This window comes from Trichomonas vaginalis, chromosome III (genome assembly GCF_026262505.1).
Source record: "Trichomonas vaginalis G3 chromosome III, whole genome shotgun sequence".
Lineage (NCBI taxonomy): Eukaryota > Parabasalia > Trichomonadida > Trichomonadidae > Trichomonas > Trichomonas vaginalis.
Genome location: NC_067205.1, coordinates 24411289 through 24432151, shown reverse-complemented (window position 1 = coordinate 24432151; position 20863 = coordinate 24411289). Strand labels below are relative to the sequence as shown.

The window sequence follows — 20863 nt, the reverse complement described above, 5'->3', positions numbered from 1 at the left end:
AAGGCATTCTCTTTCTCGTTTGTTTATCTCTTCTTATTCTTTCAGAGATCTCTAAACTATCTATAGCTGGCAAGTTTTTATAACTTGCCGTCATTTTTGCCAGTTCTTCAATTTTTTCATCTGATATTTTCGCTGTATAACAATTATTTAAATATTGGTCTACATTAATTCTTAATTCAGGTTTTTGATTGTTAAGTGCTTCAATATGAGAACAAACGGTTCCGAAACGCTTTGTTTCATTGCAACTGCAAAATCCTTTACCATTGAAGATAAGGATTTTTTCTTCAAATCCAAGCCTATCAATAACTTTAAATAAGTCTTTGATTTCGCTGTAGTGAACATTATATGAGAACGATTTTTTAATTACAAAATCGAGAGGTTATCGATTTTGTAATTTAATCGTCGTCGTTATCGATTTTGTAATTTAATCGTTATCGTCTTTTTCTAAACGTGCATTTTTACATTAAAAGCAATGCAACTCCAAAATTAATTGGTATTTAGACTTTAATTAGGTGCAGACAAACGAAATGCAGTCCAAATATTTTGGTGATATATGAATTACATAAATTTAGGGAAATTGAAATTATATCTTTTTAAATTTTTAGGAAAACAGATTTATAGAATTGTTTAAGTCATCAAAATAATGCAGACTTAGGTCAAATTTTCCAAATTTAATCATTTGCAAGACTTTCAAGCGACTTCAAAATGTCGAAATATAAGTCCAAAAATAAAATTACGATTACAGTCTATCCTCAATTATTATCACGCTAATTATTGAGTGACCCATGCGTTCGTATGTATGTAATACCTTTTAAAAAGGAGATGAGAGAGATAAACTACATTTACAATTTAAATCTGATGTATTTACTTGTTACATTTACAAATGTAAATGTTTCTCGTAATGTTTACATTTTGTAAGTATAACGAATAAAAATGACGCACTTTTTTTACAAAGTCAAATTATGCGAGACAACTTTACTTGTTACATTTACAAATGTAAATGTTTCTCGTAATGTTTACATTTTGTAAGTATAACGAATAAAAATGACGCACTTTTTTTACAAAGTCAAATTATTGTTCGATTTTTGCAGCTTGTAAACGATTAATTGTATAAAGCAATTGATATTAGCACGACATAACTGAATAATTCTAATATTGAAATCAAAAGCCCTTAAAATATCATGATATTTTAATTTCATAACAAATCTAGGAGACTATTTGATGAAAACATATCCGATGTGGGTTTTGTTGTATTATATAACTTGTTATTGACTTCTTAGCTTTCCAAATTTTTTTCGATAATGAGAAAACGAATGAAAAATCAACATTTGGTCCATTTAAAATTTGATTTGTTTACATTTTTTTTACTTTTTGAATTTCAATTTATATTTTCCTCAAGAAATACTTTAGATTTTAAGAAACTAAATCATATAATCTACTAAGAAAATATATTAAATCCTATAATACTCAAAGTTTTGTGATAAATCCGATCTTTTTTATTTTACTTTTATTATGTTTTTGCAAACTTAAGGTCCTCACTAGGTAAAACATAATACTCTTTGAAGTTAAGTATTTTCACAAAGAGAGGACCAACAATATCAAAAGATTGAATAAAGATTTGTATTATTTTATTTATTTTTAAGAACATGTTTGGAAAACACTTACTTCGTTCTACAAATGTGTATCTCTTTATATCAAAGATTCTTCTCAAATTATTGAGAGACTTCTCTCAAAAAAAGGAAAATTTGATAACTAAAAAAAATTATGGCATAACCTCTCGTTTTGCATAGATATATATTTACATGGTCACAGAGCTTATTTTCATTGTCAAAACTTAAAAATTTTTAGTGGACTATACCCTTAATAGGATAAAAAAAAAGAATTTACACTCTCTCACTTTGAAAACGTAGAAAATGCCAATCTATTGGTATACATTTTAGTTTTGTTAAGTTTACAAAACGATTACTCTAGATTTTAAAGATTTATCAAGAATTTAGAGAATATCCTTCTCAAAACAACTTCAATAGCGAAGGATTAGTATTGAATCGGATTTGTAACATAATTATAGTACATTACAATACAATTTCTCCGATTTTTAAATATTTTTGAAATATTTACAAAATATGCTCTTTCTATCATCGATACTTTAATACAGAGCAAATTTAGTAAATGTCATCACGTTATTTTTTCATAAATCGTTTTCGAACTTTTGAAATATTTATTTTAAACCAGTTTTCTACATTTAATATGTGAATTATATCAAAAGTAGATGGGCGATACTTGTAAATCTATTTAAACTATTAGTTTGCTATTATTGAAGAACTTTATAATTTTTTTTTCTTATGTATGGAATTAAAGATAATTTTGCCGATTCCAACTGGTTTTTCTATATGAGTTAAATATGCCAAGTGAAATTGGACTTGCCAATATTGTAAATTGAAGTATGGACTATATATCGATTTTCATTGATTGATGAATAACTCGGAGTAATGTAATTGTTGATAATGAAAAATAGTTTTCAATTGCTGGTAAGGGCCAATGTATGTTCAATAGCTCCGAAAGCAAAAAATGCACGTTTAGAAAAAGACGATAACGATTAAATTACAAAATCGATAACGACGACGATTAAATTACAAAATCAATAATGACCCTACAAAATCGATAATTTCTTTTGGTTGACCACAGTTTTTCAATGCCTCAACTCCATATTTGACTGTTGCATCTGTAAACCAGGCAAAAGCTTCAATAATATCGAAAATTTTTCTTTTTTGGAATTCCCCATTTAAGGCTTCCACAGGTAGCTTGCAATCCTTGGTCAAATGAATTGAACTTAAGGGGATTTGCGTCTTTTAATTTTTTAATAAATTTATCAATTTTTGTTTCCGAATAATTTGGATAATTTTCTGTTATTGATTTTTTGATGTCATTTAATTTGTTTGTATAATCAACAGAGTTTATAGCCAAATTCAAAGACCATATTATTTTTCTACATTTCGAATATTTCACATCTTCGAAAAGGTGAAAAATGCACCTCCGTTGTTTTTGAATCAATCCATTTTCAATTAATGCCCCTTTAATAGCTGTTCCGCCGTCACCCAAGATAATTGAAATGTCATTTTTGGTGATTTTATTGAGAATTGTCTTAAATAAACTAGACATTAGTGGAAGATCTTCTTCCACAGACCAACCATATGCTATCGGAATAGCTCGTCTGGTTGGAGATGTAGTGGCAATTACCCCCATTTTACCCGCACAGATTGTATTGGTTCTAGTGGCATCCACAAGAAGAATATTGTTAAATCTTTCTGATTTAAGAAACAATTCTGATGCCGGTGGTAAAATTGAAATACATTTTATTATAAAGTTTGGATCTTCAATTAATTCGTTAACTTTGTAAATATACTCATTTTTATCATTTTTTTTCACCTGTAGAAATAATGGAACAGCCTCCTGATTCAACAATATGATTATTCAATGAAATTAGTTTTTTGAAACTATTCACTAAATCAGAATCTGTAATATGAAAAATTGCTTTTACACGTTTTCGAAAAGTATCTTTTCCTATTTCCCTTTTGAATTGTTTTTGAACGATACGATGAAAATTTGTAAAATTATTACTGATAAATGATTCATTATTTGATTCAATAAGATAATCTAGTTAGTATACAAGTCTTGGGTATGGTGGCACTGCGTTCCACCTTACCCAATACTTGTGAATTTGACACTTTACAAAACCGTTAACGTATATTTTACAACACAAACGACAACACTAACTTAACCTTAAATATTTACAAAGCCGCCAACCACTTCACTAACGAACTCACTAATGTAAAAAATAAACGTTCTCACTATCGTTCTCACTAACGACTTCACTAATGTTCTCATAAATTTTCCTCAATATCTTCATCATCAGTGTTAACCCTATTGTAGTCATACTTGAAGCCATAAACTTTCTCTAACTTCTTAACGTACAATTTACATAACTTACCTTCGTCATCGTATGGTTTAATGATATAACTATTTCTATCTTTATACACAGTCAATGAAAAGTCAACTGGTCTCGGATGTATTTGAAAGAACATGTTATGCTCAGGAAGGAAGAATAAATGTTTAAATGTATGTTTGTTATACTGTGGAATTCGAATGAGTTGCTTTTGTTCTGTCATTTATATAAAATTAAAATAAAAAATAAATTTAAAATTAATGATATCACCACCCTCACACGTATGAAAACATAGCACAAAAATATATTTAGGTGAAGTGGTGAGATCTCACCTCTTTTTTCACCTCTTTTCTCACCCTGTTGAATTCATTGCTTTATAACTCTCTTCCTTGGTTTCTTTTTAGTTGCTTTCTTCACGTCTGTCTCCAACTTGACTGTCTTTCTTCTTCGTCCGTAATGATACCAGTTACTTCCACCAGTCAATGGGTCAAATGGTCTTTCGTAAGGGTTTCCATACATTCCATAGGGACCATACGGAAGAACTACTGGTGGAGAAGAAACATTTTCTTTAGTTCCATCGAATCTATTTAAATGCATTGTTTCACCTTTCATCTGGTCATTAAAGTCTTTTGCGTGTTTTGCAAACTCATCGTCCTTTCCTAAAGCATTTTCTGACTCAGTCGCAACCAAATTGGATGCTTTATTTATGAGCCCTATTTTATTTAATCTTAACTTCTTTGCAACCCAGCCTCCAATCTTTCCTTTATTTGCATCTAATGTCTTCGAAACCCTTCCTCCACTCATTTTATTTACTGCGTCATAAGCTCCAAGTGCTTTTGCTCCAAATGCTAATGCTTTTGTTCCCATTGCGCCTAAAGCTGCCCAAGCTACCATTTACACCATATTAAAATCATCTCTCTTCAATATTATCTCATAAAAGTTCTCGTTACTGGAGAAAGTCAATGAAACATAAGCGTTCTCACGGGCTTCGCCCTCACCGCTTTGCGGTCTATCTAACTTATTTCTTATATCATCTATACGCTTCAAAATGTCTGAACAATTGCTAACATCTTCTACAACAGTTATTTCATCATGAATGACCTTCAAGAACAAGCTCATTTAATATGCTATTAAAATCATCTCAATAATGAGTCCATCCTTTCCATCTTTAGGTAGCACAACATCTTTCATTGAAGAAGGTTCGACAAGTCTTATGTTAAACTTACTGACAAAGTTTGTTATACTATAATGCTTCGGCGGCGAATACATGTAGTTTGAAAGACATAATATAGATTCTTCAGCAAATTCACTTATACTGGATTTTATAACAATGTTCTCACGAGACCAAATACCACCAATTGACAATCTTGTAAGCAATCCTACTGAACCTTCTACTGTAAACGTCGATGGTAACATTCCACGAAGGTCATCTATTGACATCTTTGAGTCACTGTATTTAAATATTTTCTTAAAGCAATCGTCATTATCTAACCATGCAATAGCTTTGAAGTTTTCATTCGAATATACATCTGCTTCATTAAATGTAAAACCTGACTTCTTTGCAGAGACGACTTTAAAATCTATTGAGTTTGTTTCAAAATTATATGCTATGGTAACTTCTGAAGGTAATGGATGTCCTTCCGCAGTCAGTTGTTCTCTCACTACCGTTTGAAGCTTTGTATTAAAAACTTTCATGTCATCTCCTGTATCTAAGTTCACATACACAGCAACAGGGAAACTATCTTGCTTCTTTGTTTCATCATTATATCTCAAAACATTAAAGTTCTTCAATAATATTGTCCTTCCTGCTGGAATACTTCTAACTTGTCTTATTTCAATAGCTTTCTCACCTCCTACATACTCTACCCAGTGTCTTGGATATTCATAAGTATACTGACTTTCTTGAATTTTGGTTGGTTTCATCATAACATGTTCATAGTATATCTTTATACTCTTGTCAGTTAGACTCGGTGCTATGTTCTGAATATTTCTGACTTGCATTTTTAATGGAGATAAAATGAAGCATTTAATACATGACGTAGATGAAGACATGAATGAAACTACAGACAAACTTAACTCTTCTCTCATTCTTCCTTTCAGTAAGGACTATGAGTTCTGTTCAAATGGTGTTTATTTCTATTGTGGAAAGATGGGTTCGGGTAAGACATTTAACCTCATTCGTCATATACTCATAACAGAACGTTTAGGAAATGACTCATATTATGACCAAATCATTATATCAGCAACTTCAGACTCTATGGACTCAACAGCGAAAACATTTATGTCAAAAGTTCAAGCCTCTGTCGTTAAAGTTCCAGACAGTGAACTCATTGAATTTCTTCAACGTTACATTCGACGTAAGAGGAAATATTATGCCATCGTAGAGTTCATACAGTCAGGAATGCAAAAGACTTCTGAGGAGATGGAAAGAATTATTGACAAACACCACTTACGTCAATATTCAGGAGTTTACGATATGAAACGACTTACAAACTACATTCTGTCAAAACTTTCAAAATACCCCTTCAAAAAGTATCCTTCAAACACTCTGCTCGTTTGCGACGACTTCGCCGGAAAAGGTTTAGTGTCAAAGCCTGACTCACCATTAGCTAACATCATAACTAAAGTCAGACATTACCATTTAACTGTAGCAATACTTATGCAAACATGGAGGTTTTTAGCTTTAAACATAAAACGTCTCATAACTGACTTCGTTATCTTTCAAGGTTTCTCACGCTATGACATTGAACTCATTTGGAAACAGTCAGGTATAACATTACCTTTTGAAGAAATTTGGGAAGCATATAAGTCTCTCATCTCTCCTCGTTCATACCTTGAGATTCATATCATGACTAATACCATTAAAGTCAAAAATATTCCATGGGAACGACCAACATTGTTTTAAAGTTTAACCTTCAATTGACTGATGGTAAACAAATTCCATGCATCTCTGTCGCCATTTCTGTTAATATTTTTGCTGTCATTCATATCATCCACTTCCCATCCGTTAACTTTTGAGGATATGCGTTAGAATAGCTGTTCTTAAATGAAGGCTTTTCACCTTTGAGAGCATAAACTCTATAACTTTCTGCATACTTTATGTTTGAACCTCCTGAGCCATCATTGACATAAATTTTTATAGGCTTCCACCCTTTGTTCATGTTCCTGCTTCTTCCCTTTGCTCTTTTGTTCAGTAGTTCTACATCTTTATACACAGCTCCTGTCTCAGTGAATTCAACAATATTTTCATTCGTTAGCTTTACATTCAAACCCTTGTCGAGTATATTGTTCATTTCATACATATAAAAGGTTTTTATTCTATATGAAATGAGAAGCAAATCCATCTTAGCTGGTGCCGTTAATGTTCCAATTGAACCAACATCAAATGTTGACTCACGAACGACAAACAATATTGTCATAAAGAACTATAGTTCAGAGTGTTTGAAAGAAAAAGAACCAGAACTGAAATCCGTGAATTTAAACTCAGCTTCAAACGCTAACGCTACATCAGATGTTAAGTTAGAGTATCCACCACTGGACCAAATTCTTTCAAGAGAAGCCAACGACAACCCTTACACAAATGTTCAAACAAATCCTTCAGATAACGTAGACCATTACCTTCTTCAGTTATACCAAACAATTTTACTCAAAGACGATAAGAAGCTTTTGACAAATCTTATAAGCAAGAACCAAATAATTCTAACAAAGGAGGACCTTGAAAATGTTATATCACGAATAACAGGGAAACAATGTGTCATTGACTATCTCGACCCTGAAATCGAATGCTGTGGTCAAACTCCACTATTCATGAAAATAGGTAACATCCGCATCATTGAAACACCAGGAACTACAGGAGTTGAGTTTAAGTATAAATATTCGAACGAGTATACAAAACTTTCAACAGAATATAAGCTTTGTTTGAAATATGTTTTAGTAAATTAAAGCAACTTATAGTATCTATCCAAAACTTCTTCAACACTATTGAACTCATCTTCATAATGCAAACCTAATCTTATTGACTTGGTGCAGTTTTCACTAACACAATATTTTTCTGTTCTCTTGACTGACATAACTAACTCATTTGTTTCATCAAACAGCAACAACCAAAGTTCATGACCTAATACATAACATTCATACTTTATATTTTTAGCTCTGAGTTCTCTTGTAAGCTGTTGCATTTAATATTTTCTAAAAAGTCAACTTCAACAGTCATTCGCACTGGTGCCTTCAGTTCTACAGGCTCTCCTTGAAAGTCAACAAGTCTGAATTGCATGTCTTTCAAATTATGAGGACTAATGCGAACCCATTTACCTAAATGAGTTGCTATGACAGGAACGTTTGGAATGAACATTGAATTGACTGCATAACAGAAAGACTTATATTCTACTGAACCTTTACTATTAACTCCTGAAATGCCTGTGACATTAGCTATTTTAGACTCAATGTATAAACAATTACCATAACATACGTATGGAACAGATTTCATCTCAATCGTTTTGTCAACACTTTTCAAAGGAAATGTCATATGGTATGCACCCAAAAGAAGTTGTACTCTATGACTCATTCTTGGTATCTTAAACTCCTTCGCATAACTGAACTTCAAAACTCCTGCAATAAGTTTAACATTCATTAAGTTTTCTTCGTTATCCTTGTTTATTGTAGTACTTATGAGAGCATTTAACACTCCAGCTAATGTTTCCATCTTATATTCTACATTATTGTGAAATCTTATTTCGTGCTTCTTTCCATCTATTTCAAACTCCATGAAATCTGTTTCGTCAGTTATAACGAATGAAGCAATAGTATTGAAGTCAACAACTCTGAAAGCAAGTGCTTCATTCTGAAGACCTAAGTTTGTTTGAAGCTTTACTGTTCCATATTCGTTTGGGTCTGTACTTTGCAAATAGAACAACATTTTATTCTCATTAAAATATGACTATTGCTGCATATGCGTATGAAACAAATGAAGCAAGAAGAGCACATGAACTAGTAAACGAAAACTCAACTTTAACCATTGAAGGCAATGATTTAGTCATTGACGATGGAAAAACTAAAAAAGTCATTGATTTCGATACTTTTAACACTTATGACCCATTCATTACAATAAGTAAAGTTCCTATCATAAATGATGGAACGGTGCAATATATAAATTCTACAGTAGATGCCTCATTAGTGAAAGTATTAAATGTTCTCATTGAATTGTTAAAGAGCTTTCGATTTGACGACAACATTAAATGCCTAAAGAATTTAGTCATGAATGAGAAACAAATTCTCGGCGTTGCTGGTAGCAGTAATGATGTACACCTTATGACATTAGAATATTATAACGAACATAAAGATGAACTGAAAGGAGAGAGGGTGACACCGGACCACAAGGACCACAAGGAATACAAGGAATACAAGGAATACAAGGACCTCAAGGCGAAAACGGTTTGGATGGAAAGGATGGAAAGGATGGAAAAACTGCTAAATCATGGATATGGGACCTTATAAATACTGGTTTAACAGCTGCTTCATATGGAGTTCTTCAATACCAAATCGGAAAGATATGGGCAGTACTTGGTGAAGAAGCTTTAGATGACGTTAAAAATGCTTTGAACTTCATTTCAAATGGTTCGGATACTATTAAACTTTATCTGGTTGGATGCAAGAAACAAGGAGTCAAATAGATACTGTAAGACGTATAGCAAACAATGCACGTACGGGATTGGATACTTTACGAGAAGCACAAAATACACTAAAGGAAGCAAATGATATTCTTGGCTCAGTATCAGACATGCATGAAGATTGGCTTAAAGGTATTGACAAATCTTTAAAAAATCACAGTCAGTCTATTGCTGACTACAAGAAAAGTATAGATTTTTTACATAGTGCTATGGACGTACATGATGGAAGCATAAGGAACTTACTTAATGCTAACAATAACTTACCAGGAACTATTAAAGCATTTATAAAGTCCTTTGTAAAACCCGGTGCTCTAACATTTAGGTCTTTGAGAGCAAGAGCATTGAAGTCAAGAGATGCAGAAACTCCAGAAGAACCACCAAAACCAACAGCTAATGAAATATTGTTCGAATATTTTCCAAGGTACTCTGTTCTCATTGCATACATTCAAGAAATACTTAAGAAAGCAGACTTGACTTTAGGAGATGATGAAAGTTCTGTATATCTTTCGTTCCAGTTTCAAATAGCAGAACTTTTGAGACAGATATGCTTAATGTATGACAACATCTCTGATTTCACAAGATATGATGACGACCATGACCCGAACACGGTGAAGAAGAAGTTTTACAAACATCCATTAAGACAGGAAAGGTTTTAACTCAAAGTCTCATTATTGACACCAAAGATGGCGAAGTGGACGTTCTTCAAGAGCTGAAGAAAAATACTTCTTCGGGAGGTGGTGGTAGGCATGAACTTGAAATAAATGAGATAGAAGAGAAATTAGCCGAAAAGCAGATAAAGAACATAAACACAATATCTCCGATATAAATGAACTTCAAGCTACATTAAATAGTAAAGCAGATAAAAACCATGTTCATTATATAACTTCAGACGAACAGATTATAACGGACTACCATGGATATTTAACACGAAGTGATGAAGCGAAGACAAAAAATGTTAATGAAAGAAGATATAAATACATTCGTGCTAAAGGTTATGACATAAGCTGTACTGTACAGTATGATGTAGCTAAAGCACCAGAAGCATTTGGTTATACCGGTGAAATTTATGCCTCTACTTTCAATGTTAACGGTGTATTAGTTGAACCAAGATTTACTTTGAGAGTTAAGGCAAAAATAACGTTTGAAGATGCTATTAAAAGTAAAGCTGACAAAGTTGAACTCGAAGCAATGAACAAAGTTTTGAAATCTCATAAACACAACATCTCCGATATAAATGAACTTCAAGCTACATTAGACAGTAAAGCCTACAAGAACCATACACATGAATCCTTCACTACTGTTAGAGCAGACGACATAATATTGAACTTTGACCTTGGTTCAAGTGCACCATTAGAAAATCCAAGTACAAGCGTAAAAGATACTCTTAACAATTTAGATAAGAGTTGCAGGAATATTGAAGATCATGCCAGAAACTTTGAAGCATATGAACTACCAGCAATGTTAGATAAGAAAGCTGACAAGAACCATACACATAAATCCTTCACTACTGTTAGAGCAGACGACATAATATTGAACTTTGACCTTGGTTCAAGTGCACCATTAGAAAATCCAAGTACAAGCGTAAAAGATACTCTTAACAATTTAGATAAGAGTTGCAGGAATATTGAAGATCATGCCAGAAACTTTGAAGCATATGAACTACCAGCAATGTTAGATAAGAAAGCTGACAAAACAGAGCTTCAAACATTAAAGACAGAAATACTTCAAACATTATATCCTATAGGTTCTATTTATACGTCAATGAACTCAACAAATCCAGCAACAGTTCTGGGTTTCGGTACGTGGGAACAGATTGTAGATAAATTCTTATACTGTGCTAGATATTCAAAGCAAACAGGAGGTTCGAAGAAAATTACTGAAGCAAACCTTCCACCGCACACTCATACAGGAACTACAAACTTTTCTGGCGACCATAGCCACTCATTAAGAGACCACCCATTATACAACTCAGAGTATGAAGCTGGCAATGACGTTTTATCTCCATCTTATAACAATGCAGCAAAAAAGACTTTTCGACCAACTGAACCAGGAGGAAATCATTCACATACTTTCACAACAAATCCAACAGGCTCGGGTGCAGATTATATGCCACCATTTGTGACTATATTCGCATGGTACCGCGTTCAATGAACGCGCTTGAGTCTATAATAAAATCTTTAACTTTACATAAATGAGCTTGAAAGAAGTATTCGAACAACATCCATGGAGGTCATTTAAGAAGTTCAATGAAGCTGCAAAGAGTTGGGGATTTACTAACAGAGCTGAAGTGAAAAGGTTCTTTGACAAAAATGTTGTACATCAAACAAAAATAAACCCTTACGACTACTTTTTACCAATTTACTCCAACACTCCTGACGCATACCAATTTGACACTCTCATTCAAAGCAGAAAAGGAGGACATAAACCATTCCTCATCTTCATTAATGTTAACACTCGCAAAGCATATGCATATCCAATGAGGAATAAAGGAACTCGTGAAGTGTTAAGAGTTTTACAAAAGTTTGTAGCAGAACATAGCCCAAGTACTTTAACATCAGACCAAGACAGTGCATACCTCAGCAATGAAATCACAGATTTTCTCATTAAGCATAACAAACTCACTACACTACTGAAGACCATAACCATAACATACGCGGTATCATTAATCGCTTCATAAGAACGCTCAGAGATTTAAATCAAGAGCGAGACTTTACCGAAGAAACAATGAAACATTTTCTCGAAGTATATAATTCCTCAACACATTTTACAACAGGACATACACCAAATTCAATGACACAACAACAAGAAGAAAAGTATATACAAAAGAAACGAATCCAAACACAAAATATCAGAAATTCAACACAATTTACCCTCATTCCTGGTACAAAAGTTCGTGTAGTTCTTGACGACAAACCGTTGACAAAGAAACGTTTAAGGTTAAGTAGAAACTATTATATCGTAGACTCTACGCAAGGTAATGGATATCTTATAAAAGCTGCTGACGACTCTATTGCGTTTTACCCTCGTCACAAATTAGTTGAAAGTAGTAATGGCAAACTTGCTGAAACCATTGACGAAGCAAAGCGAGGAGTGGTTATTGAAATACTTGGCTATAACATAAACGATGACACTTATAAAGTAAGATATGAAGGAGGCGTTGAAGATGTTATACCATCTAAGAACTTGAGAGAGTCAAAGCCAACACATCTGGGACCATTAGAGCGGGAGTACTGGAAAGACAAAAATATACCAGAAAGAATAAGAAAATTCTTCTAAACTTTTTCATTAGATGTAAATCAGACATGAACGAGAACAGTCATGATATCATTAATGGTACCATTTATTTTTGTCATAAATTTACACCAAAAATATATTTTAGGTGAAGAGGTGAGATCTCACCCGTTTTTTCACCTCTTTTTTCACCCTCACGAATTTTCATGAATTTCCTTAAGATAGAAAAAATAAAGTTAGTTTTATTTTTATTTATTTTTTTATTTTGTATGTAAAGACAGTAATGTCAGTCGAAGCAAAAACATTCACTAACAAATCTAATGGCGAAACATTCACAAAAGGCACTTATAACGGTATTGAAGTCTTACGTAGAGACAAGGATGGTTACATTAATGCAACAAATATGTGTCAGCAGTTTAGGAAAGACTTTAGAAAGTTGTTGGAAAATAAGTCCTGGGAAGAGTATTATAAGGCATTTTGTGAAGAATATAGCAACCGTCTGAATTCCGGCGGTTGCTTTTTATACAAAATTCATGCAGGAATTCCTGATGAAATCAAACAGGTTAGAGGAACGTATGTAGACCCAAGACTTATAAACTATATAGCAATGTGGACTTCTCCAAAATATTGCATAGCAGTTGGAAAAATTATGGACTCCATAGACAAGAAAGTTCATGAGAAATTAGATGAAGAAGAACTCGAAGATACAGTAGAGAATGCTAAACATTTGTTTGAAGAAGAAGTTAGAAAAACGTGTGAAAAACAATTAGAACATGAACGTGAGATATGTTATGGTTATAGAGATTCTTCATACGAACTAGACCAATGGGAACAAGAAGATTTAAAGAGAGAATTTAGAGAATATGAACTCGCTAAGATAGCATTAGAAGCTGCAGAAAAGAAGTTAAAAGTTTGGGGTCGTTTTGTACAAAAATATTGTGAGTAAATGAACCATTTATTTTTATCATAAACGACCAAAAATATATGTTTACGTTAATGTTTTTAGGTTATTCAATAATTAATTATTTTGAAGAACTGAAGGTGTCACTCGGTTAATTAACATCTCTGAAAAATGATGACAACATGACATCACATTTTGACGAAGTGCAAATCTTCACTTCGTGTCAAAATGCAAAAAAATAATGCTGAAAATGAAATATATTTTTGGTCAAAGCTTCCACGAGAGAAAAGATTCCCCATTCGCTAAGGATTCCAAAAATGAAAAAATCATTGATTTCGGCTGAGAAAAACGCAAAACCCTTCTTCCACGGGAACAAAGAAATAAAGAAGAAATAAAGTAAATTTTTTATTTATTCACGTGGAAGATAGAGCACTTTTATGACACTTTTTATTCACGACAAACAAGACAAACAAAGAAAATAAGAAAATACGGCGCTGTCGCGGTTCGAACCACAGACCCTGACCCCTCCATAACACCACCTTAGACCACTGTGCTACGTAGCCTGTCGACATAAGATTTTATAAATTGCATATTTGACGTAAATTTATTTCCATCTAGCTTCCCACCGCATAAGATATTCATACGTGTTTGTAAGACATTCATTAAACTTCTTTTCTATTGCATCTAATCTTGCGTTATTTTTTTCAATAACTTGTCTGTATTCTTCATCATCTCCAGCAGTGTTTGGGTCTTCACGTTTAAAATATTCATTGTTAACCAATTTTTTATCTACAAATTTTATTAGTGTTTGATTCACTTCGTTATGATAACGGTCATATTCTTTCAATACGTAAGTGAAGACAAAATGCGTCGTACCTTCAATCTTAAAGCTTAAAGAACTTTCAACACAGTTTTGAGGGTCTGTCAGTGCGTCAATGAGATAGTATTCGAAGTCAGTCAATAATCTTTTTAAAGTCATTTCATACAGGATAAAATTTAATGTTGTGAAGAAATAGTGTTTATCTCAGAAAAAATAAAGTTAGTTTTATTTTTATTTATTTTTTTATTTTGTATGTAAAGACAGTAATGTCAACATCAGAGAACACAACAATTGCTATCGTTCATGAAGCCATAAATGAAGAATACGAGTACATACAGTATAACAAACAGTTACGTCTTATTCGTTCAGTCAAAGATGACATGTACCAAATGCAAAGTATTTTGAATGCTCTTCTTTCTACAAAGCAAGCATATCATTGGTTTGAAAACCAACAGGCAAAAGAACTTTTAGAAGAATTTCCTCATATGATTGCTTCCCTCGGAAAACCGAGGGAAGAGATTCCGTACGAAAATCGCAAGAATTTGGCTCCTGGTTTGAAAGGTTATTATGTTCATAGACTTTTAGTAAATGCTGTAGCAATGTGGGCTTCACCTCGTTATGCTTGTTATATTTTCATGATGTTAGATGAACTATATAAAGCAGAACGTGGAGAGATGGAAAAGAAACTTCAAGCAAAAGATGAAGTCATTGAATCCAAAGACAAAAGCATACAGAAAAGAATACCACGTTCAGTACCAAAAGGAAAGGAAAAAAGCTATAAGTATATGATTTACGCTGAAGAGTTGGAGAAAGAAGAAGATAGAGATATGGTTATGTTGCATTTAGTGAGAAGAAACAACAAGAGCTTTTATGACTTAGCTAAGATATATAAATCTGACAGAAACTGGTTCTATCGTGAAAACTTACCGATTTCAATGACACCGAATGAGCAAATAAAGGAAATTGTCAAAAATACTCTTCCTCAAACACACTATGACATCAAAGGTTGCACAATACTTACATTTAAAGAAGACTTAACATTACTGAAAGAAAAGATAACAGAATATTTCGACAACTTCAAAGAGGAAGAATGAAAACTTACCGATTTCAATGAAAAACATTAACTTTTTTTGACGAAGTGAAGATTTGCACTTTGTCAAAATTTAATGAAAAACATTAACGTAAACATTAACGATAAAATTTATTTCCTGGACTGTTGTCAAAATGTCATGTTGTCATCATTTTTAAAAGAAGTTAATTAACCTGGTAGCACATGGTGACGTGGTGACACTTTCAGTTATTCAAAAATATATTTTTGCTTAAATAACTTCAGGGTCAATTTCTTCAACCATTTCACTTCCTTCGTCAATGTCAATTGAAGCTTCTTCAACCTTTGGTAAGAATTTCTGTATAACATCTTTGTTCGTTATTGTCTTCAGAGATGAAGGATAATATTTCACATTTGTTTCACCCTTCTTATATTCTTTCTGTTCGGAAAGATTTAAAGCAATACTGAAGAAGTCAATATTAGAGTTCTTTATAACAGTATAATGAGTATCTTTGACATTCACGAAGAAACTCTTTTGTTTCAAAACTACTGCTAACTCTTGTGAAGTATAACGTTTGCGGTCAATGACGATAGCTAATGGTCTGACATACTGACCAAACTTAGATTCTTTCACAAACTTCTTGTTAAAGATAACATTAACATTTGAAGCATTATTGAACTCATTCTTGATGGCAGTAGCGAGAGCATTGTATGAAAAGAACTTGCAATCTTGCATGTGTTTCATTAAAATAAAAATATTAAATTATTTTGAAAAATAACTTTAAAAAATCTAATCTAATTTTTTCAAAAATATTTTTTTATTTCCTACTAAAGATGTATCGGAAGTTGTCTAAGTTAGAACACTCGGAAATAAAACAACTTCTTACAGAAGCTAACATAGAAGTAGCAAAGCATTACGCAACAAACAAAAAAGCACTCGCTGACATCCTCAATGACTATAATGGTGCAATAAGTTATGATAGAATTCATGAGTTCATAAAGCCGCAACGCGGCGAGGACGAAGTCCATGCAAGAGCATTTCCTTTAAATGACGTTGCTATTGACTTATATCATAGACGTTCAGTACCTCATGAAGTAAGAAGAGAAATGTTTGACATAACAAATGCAAACGTTGGTCATACTCGTAAAGCTCTTTCGCATGATGTTCGTCAAGAGATGTTTGACATAACAAATGCAAACGTTGGTGAAACACGAAAGAGAGACGACACACTGAAACAACAGAGAAGAGAGATGTTTAAGAGCGCTATAGAACAAGTTCGCAAAGCTAACGATGTCATTCGTTCCATTGACGACAAACCAAAAGAAGGTGAGAGATGGTTAAAGAAAGATGAAGAGAATAGGAAGAGAAATGTGAAGTCAGGCAATAGACTCATTGACTTTAACATCGAAGCTTTAGATGAACCAAACAGAGACTACTTACACAAACATTTCGGTAAGGTTTTCATGAGACTCTTAGAGAAGATTAAAATAAACTCCCAACAAAGATGGATGGTATGTTATAAACTTGGTGGAAAGTATGAATGTTCTACGTTAAACCTCAATAATATTGGAACATTACTACATCAGCTCTTGAAGGAGAACTTTATATCAGAGATAGAAGCAAATGCTGCAGGTATTGTTGAAATGCACTATGACTTCTTCTTGACAAACATAAAGAATCTTACTGAAATAAAGATGTATGATTTAACTGAATATGAAGGCTTAACGATGTCAGATGTAAAGAAAGGCAAACCAAAAAAGAGACCATATAGAGATGAAAGCACACTGACAGAAAGACAGAAAAGATTATTGAACAGACTTAAACAAACAGGAGATAAACAAGATATAGATGACTTCTGGAATGAAATCCTTGGTGAAAAGAAGTTTTATAAGAAGAGAAGCGGTCAGTTCTGGAAGTATCTTTGCACATTACCTATAAATCTTGAACGCTACCAAATCTTCAATGAACTGAACAAAAGAACTGCAACACTTATGACAGAGGACAATTGTTTCGTTTATGCTTGCATTCAGGCTGGAGTAAATGAAGAAACTATTGACCACATGAGAGAAGTCATTCGTGTTAGAGACTTTCCTCAAAGTAAAGTACAAGAAATTTCTGACGCAACAGGTATAGCATTTAATGTTACCATTGGTTATTTCAATGACTCAAGACATAATGAAATAAAGAGATACATACCAAAAGAATGTAAAACTGTTCGAACTATTGACTTACTTCTTGTTGAAGACCACTACATGCTAAACGAAAGATTACCAATGACAACATATTTCATTCGCAACTATATAGAAATCTTGAAAGTGTGGTGGAATGAACATTGAGAAAACAGATGAAATTATACAAAGAGAGATGATAAATACATTGTTCGCATGGATAGAACTACACCGCTATGGGATGTTATGAAAACATTGTGGGAGTGCAAATATTTCGAACCTATTTCTTATGGAGAACTTTTCACATATACGACTGACTTATATAAACAGAACCTTGCACCATTTAAAGATTTGACATATGCTCCAAAGTATTGTGTACAACTGAAGAAGAAAGCAGAGTCAAAAGAAGTAAATAAAAATAAGTGCAAGTTCATTCCTGAGCATGTTTTCTTTGCTGACTTTGAGTGTAGTACCGATGGCTTTCATAAAGCTTTTAACATCTGTTATGACAGTGAAGATGGTTCAGTGAGTGAAAGCATATGGGGTCAAAACTGTGCAACAGAATTTTTGGAGCGACTTCCTGACAAGAGTTTAATATATTTCCATAACCTCAGCTATGATATAAACTTCATCTTAAGACACATGACAGAAGTGAAAGGAACTCCCATCATTAAAGGTTCACGAACAATGCAAATAACTGGTTTATATAAAGGAAGGGCAATTATTATAAAAGACTCTTACAGTGTTATAAATAAGAAGCTTAAACTATTTCCTGCTATGTTTAACTTACAAACAGGACCGAAAGAAGTATTTCCATACAACTACTACAGCAGTGTTTTGTTAGCAAATGACAACAGAACTGGTGTCATTTCTGAAGCATGTAAGTTTGTAAAAGATATTGAAACGTTCATGAAGAACATAGATTCCATCAAAGGTTGCAGAATAGATGAAAACCACTTCGACTTAGAAAAATATAGCACGTTTTACTGCAAACAAGATGTAAGAATTTTAAGAGAAGGTTTTGTAAAGTTCCGCAATGACTTATTGAAAGAGTTTGATTTAAACGTTTATGACTACGTTAGTATTTGTTCTATTGCTAACAAATTGTTTGAGAACAGAGTGTACTTCCCGAATGGAAATCTTTATGACCTCTCAAATAAACCAAGAGAATTTATTTCAAGATGCATTCAAGGTGGAAGATGTATGTTGTCAGATAACATTAAACAAAAGAGCAAAAAGAAACTCATTGCTGACTTCGACGCTGTTTCATTATATCCATCAGCTATAGCAAGACTTTATACTTTAGAAGGAATTCCAAAAGTATTGAAGGATGAGATGTTAAGCACAGAGTATCTCATGAGACATTTATTCGATGACGACCAAAAGGAACCCATTGGTGAAAAGTTTATGTCTGGCTTCTTTGTTCTCATTAAGATAACAGAGATTGGAATACATAGACACTTTCCTTTAATAGTTTGTGACCCTGAACTAAATCCAGAACTTAACGTTCCCAGAAGTTCAAACACTTGCTGTTTAATGTATGTTGACCATATAACATTACAAGACCTTATAAAATATCAAGGTGTCAAATGTGAAGTGTTGCAAGGATATTACTACGATGGAAACAGAGATATTAGAATAAGAGATGAAGTAAAGAAGTTGTTTGAGTTAAGGTTAAAGTATAAGAAAGAAGGAAATCCTTTGCAAGAAAATATAAAGCTCATTCTGAACAGTATTTATGGCAAAACTATTCTATCTCCTATTGAGTCAAAAATAACCATAGTAGATGACAAAGATGCTATAAGATATGCCATCAGAAACTACAACCATATAGTGAAGTTCGAAGGTTTGGATGGTTCAGATAAAACTATTTTCAAGCTAACGAAAAGCATTTGCAGACACTTTAACTTCTGTCCACTTGGTGTTAACATTCTGTCTATGTCAAAACGTATTATGAATGAAGTGTTTTGCACGATTGAAGACTTAGGATTAAAAGCATTTTATCAGGATACAGATTCGATGCACATTTACAATGAAGACATACCACGTTTAGCTCATGAATTTAAGAAGAGATACGGTAGAGAACTTATTGGTAAAAACCTTGGTCAGTTTCATAGTGACTTCGCAGAAATAACACCTGGAAAACAAAGTTTAGCATACAAGTCAATATTTTGTGGAAAGAAGACTTACATAGACTTACTCACTAACGATTTAAATGAAGTTGCATTTCACTGCAGAATGAAAGGCGTGAAGCAAGATGTTATTGCTTTAACCGCTAATGAAATGTTTCCTGAAGCTATACAATGCTATTACAATGAAGATAAAGGTTTAATGGTTCCGCAAGGAAAATTTGACAAAGACTCTGAGTTCAGTGTCATGAAACTTTATAAAGCACTTTATGACGGTCAAGAGATTGGATTTGACTTATGTAAGTCTTCTAGTCCTTGCTTTGCTGAAAAGTTTAACTTCTCAATAACGACTAAAACAAGCTTTATTCGTAAGTTGAAGTTCTGAGGTCATTTATTTTTGTCAGCAATGAGGTCATGAATGAGGTCAGCAATGAGGTCATGAATGAGGTCATTTATTTTTGTCAGCAATGAGGTCATTCATGATAAAAATAAGCCGCTAGCGGCAAGGGCGAAGCCCATGTGGTCATTTACAATACTGCGATGGTAGAGTTTAAGAGTTGTGCTTCAATGTAGAGACAGTCCTTATGGTCTGGAGGTAAGAACACTGGGCAGTTATGGTCATGAGTGGAGAACATGTCTATCCAAAACTCACGATTGAAGCCAGTTAATTTATAGTATTTAGGGTTAGGAAGTGGTGTAGTTCTTGTATGACCAATGAACTCATTTTCAACTCCCTTACTTAAGTTTGAATATAATATAGCTTGCTTTCTATCCCAAATGCCAGGTGTTACAATCTTTGAAAATTCATTTTTCCTCGGAAGCATTGCATCATAATTGAAAACATTCTTGAAATCATCACTTGGTTCAGAGATTTGAAATCTTATACGTAATGGATTTTCTTTCTCTTTAGCTACTTCATTGAATGGTGAGAATACAACAAACTGACAGTCATGAGT

The 20863-nt window shown here is 33.1% G+C and overlaps 10 protein-coding genes and 2 pseudogenes across 12 annotated transcripts, besides 4 other annotated features; 9 read left to right on the top strand and 3 right to left on the bottom strand.

Moving 5' to 3' along the window:
• The first annotated feature begins 378 nt into the window (after positions 1–378).
• Positions 379–585: a mobile genetic element.
• A 1253-nt stretch (positions 586–1838) lies between these two features.
• Positions 1839–1860: a mobile genetic element.
• A 573-nt stretch (positions 1861–2433) lies between these two features.
• Positions 2434–2651: a mobile genetic element.
• A 1005-nt stretch (positions 2652–3656) lies between these two features.
• Positions 3657–20863: part of a mobile genetic element that runs on past the window's edge.
• TVAGG3_0756510 (protein of unknown function, DUF4107 family) lies at positions 4310–4837 on the bottom strand (the record flags this gene model as incomplete). Its single annotated transcript, XM_051245454.1, has 1 exon — positions 4310–4837. One exon carries the CDS (start codon positions 4835–4837, stop codon positions 4310–4312), a length of 528 nt encoding a protein of 175 aa, XP_051092041.1.
• Positions 5123–5995, bottom strand: TVAGG3_0756500 (uncharacterized protein; the record flags this gene model as incomplete). Its single annotated transcript, XM_051245453.1, has 1 exon — positions 5123–5995. A coding segment is annotated over one exon (873 nt), but the record flags the coding sequence as incomplete, so codon positions are not given.
• Positions 6093–6711, top strand: TVAGG3_0756490 (protein of unknown function, DUF4106 family; the record flags this gene model as incomplete). Its single annotated transcript, XM_051245452.1, has 1 exon — positions 6093–6711. A coding segment is annotated over one exon (619 nt), but the record flags the coding sequence as incomplete, so codon positions are not given.
• Positions 8876–9835, top strand: TVAGG3_0756480 (annotated as a pseudogene). The gene has a single exon. A coding segment is annotated over exon 1 (960 nt).
• Positions 11068–11760, top strand: TVAGG3_0756470 (phage tail repeat-like family; the record flags this gene model as incomplete). The annotated part of the gene is made up of 1 exon (XM_051245451.1): positions 11068–11760. The coding sequence occupies one exon, from the start codon at positions 11068–11070 to the stop codon at positions 11758–11760; it is 693 nt and encodes a 230-aa protein (XP_051092038.1).
• On the top strand, positions 12334–12885 carry TVAGG3_0756460 (integrase core domain containing protein family; the record flags this gene model as incomplete). The annotated part of the gene is made up of 1 exon (XM_051245450.1): positions 12334–12885. One exon carries the CDS (start codon positions 12334–12336, stop codon positions 12883–12885), a length of 552 nt encoding a protein of 183 aa, XP_051092037.1.
• TVAGG3_0756450 (uncharacterized protein) lies at positions 13124–13786 on the top strand (the record flags this gene model as incomplete). Its single annotated transcript, XM_051245449.1, has 1 exon — positions 13124–13786. One exon carries the CDS (start codon positions 13124–13126, stop codon positions 13784–13786), a length of 663 nt encoding a protein of 220 aa, XP_051092036.1.
• Positions 14828–15468, top strand: TVAGG3_0756440 (KilA, N-terminal/APSES-type HTH, DNA-binding family; the record flags this gene model as incomplete). Its single annotated transcript, XM_051245448.1, has 1 exon — positions 14828–15468. A coding segment is annotated over one exon (641 nt), but the record flags the coding sequence as incomplete, so codon positions are not given.
• Positions 16026–16354, bottom strand: TVAGG3_0756430 (uncharacterized protein; the record flags this gene model as incomplete). Its single annotated transcript, XM_051245447.1, has 1 exon — positions 16026–16354. A coding segment is annotated over one exon (329 nt), but the record flags the coding sequence as incomplete, so codon positions are not given.
• TVAGG3_0756420 (organellar and viral DNA polymerase type B) lies at positions 16717–17563 on the top strand (the record flags this gene model as incomplete). The annotated part of the gene is made up of 1 exon (XM_051245446.1): positions 16717–17563. A coding segment is annotated over one exon (847 nt), but the record flags the coding sequence as incomplete, so codon positions are not given.
• On the top strand, positions 18318–19510 carry TVAGG3_0756410 (annotated as a pseudogene). The gene has a single exon. A coding segment is annotated over exon 1 (1193 nt).
• Positions 19732–20292, top strand: TVAGG3_0756400 (organellar and viral DNA polymerase type B; the record flags this gene model as incomplete). The annotated part of the gene is made up of 1 exon (XM_051245445.1): positions 19732–20292. The coding sequence occupies one exon, from the start codon at positions 19732–19734 to the stop codon at positions 20290–20292; it is 561 nt and encodes a 186-aa protein (XP_051092032.1).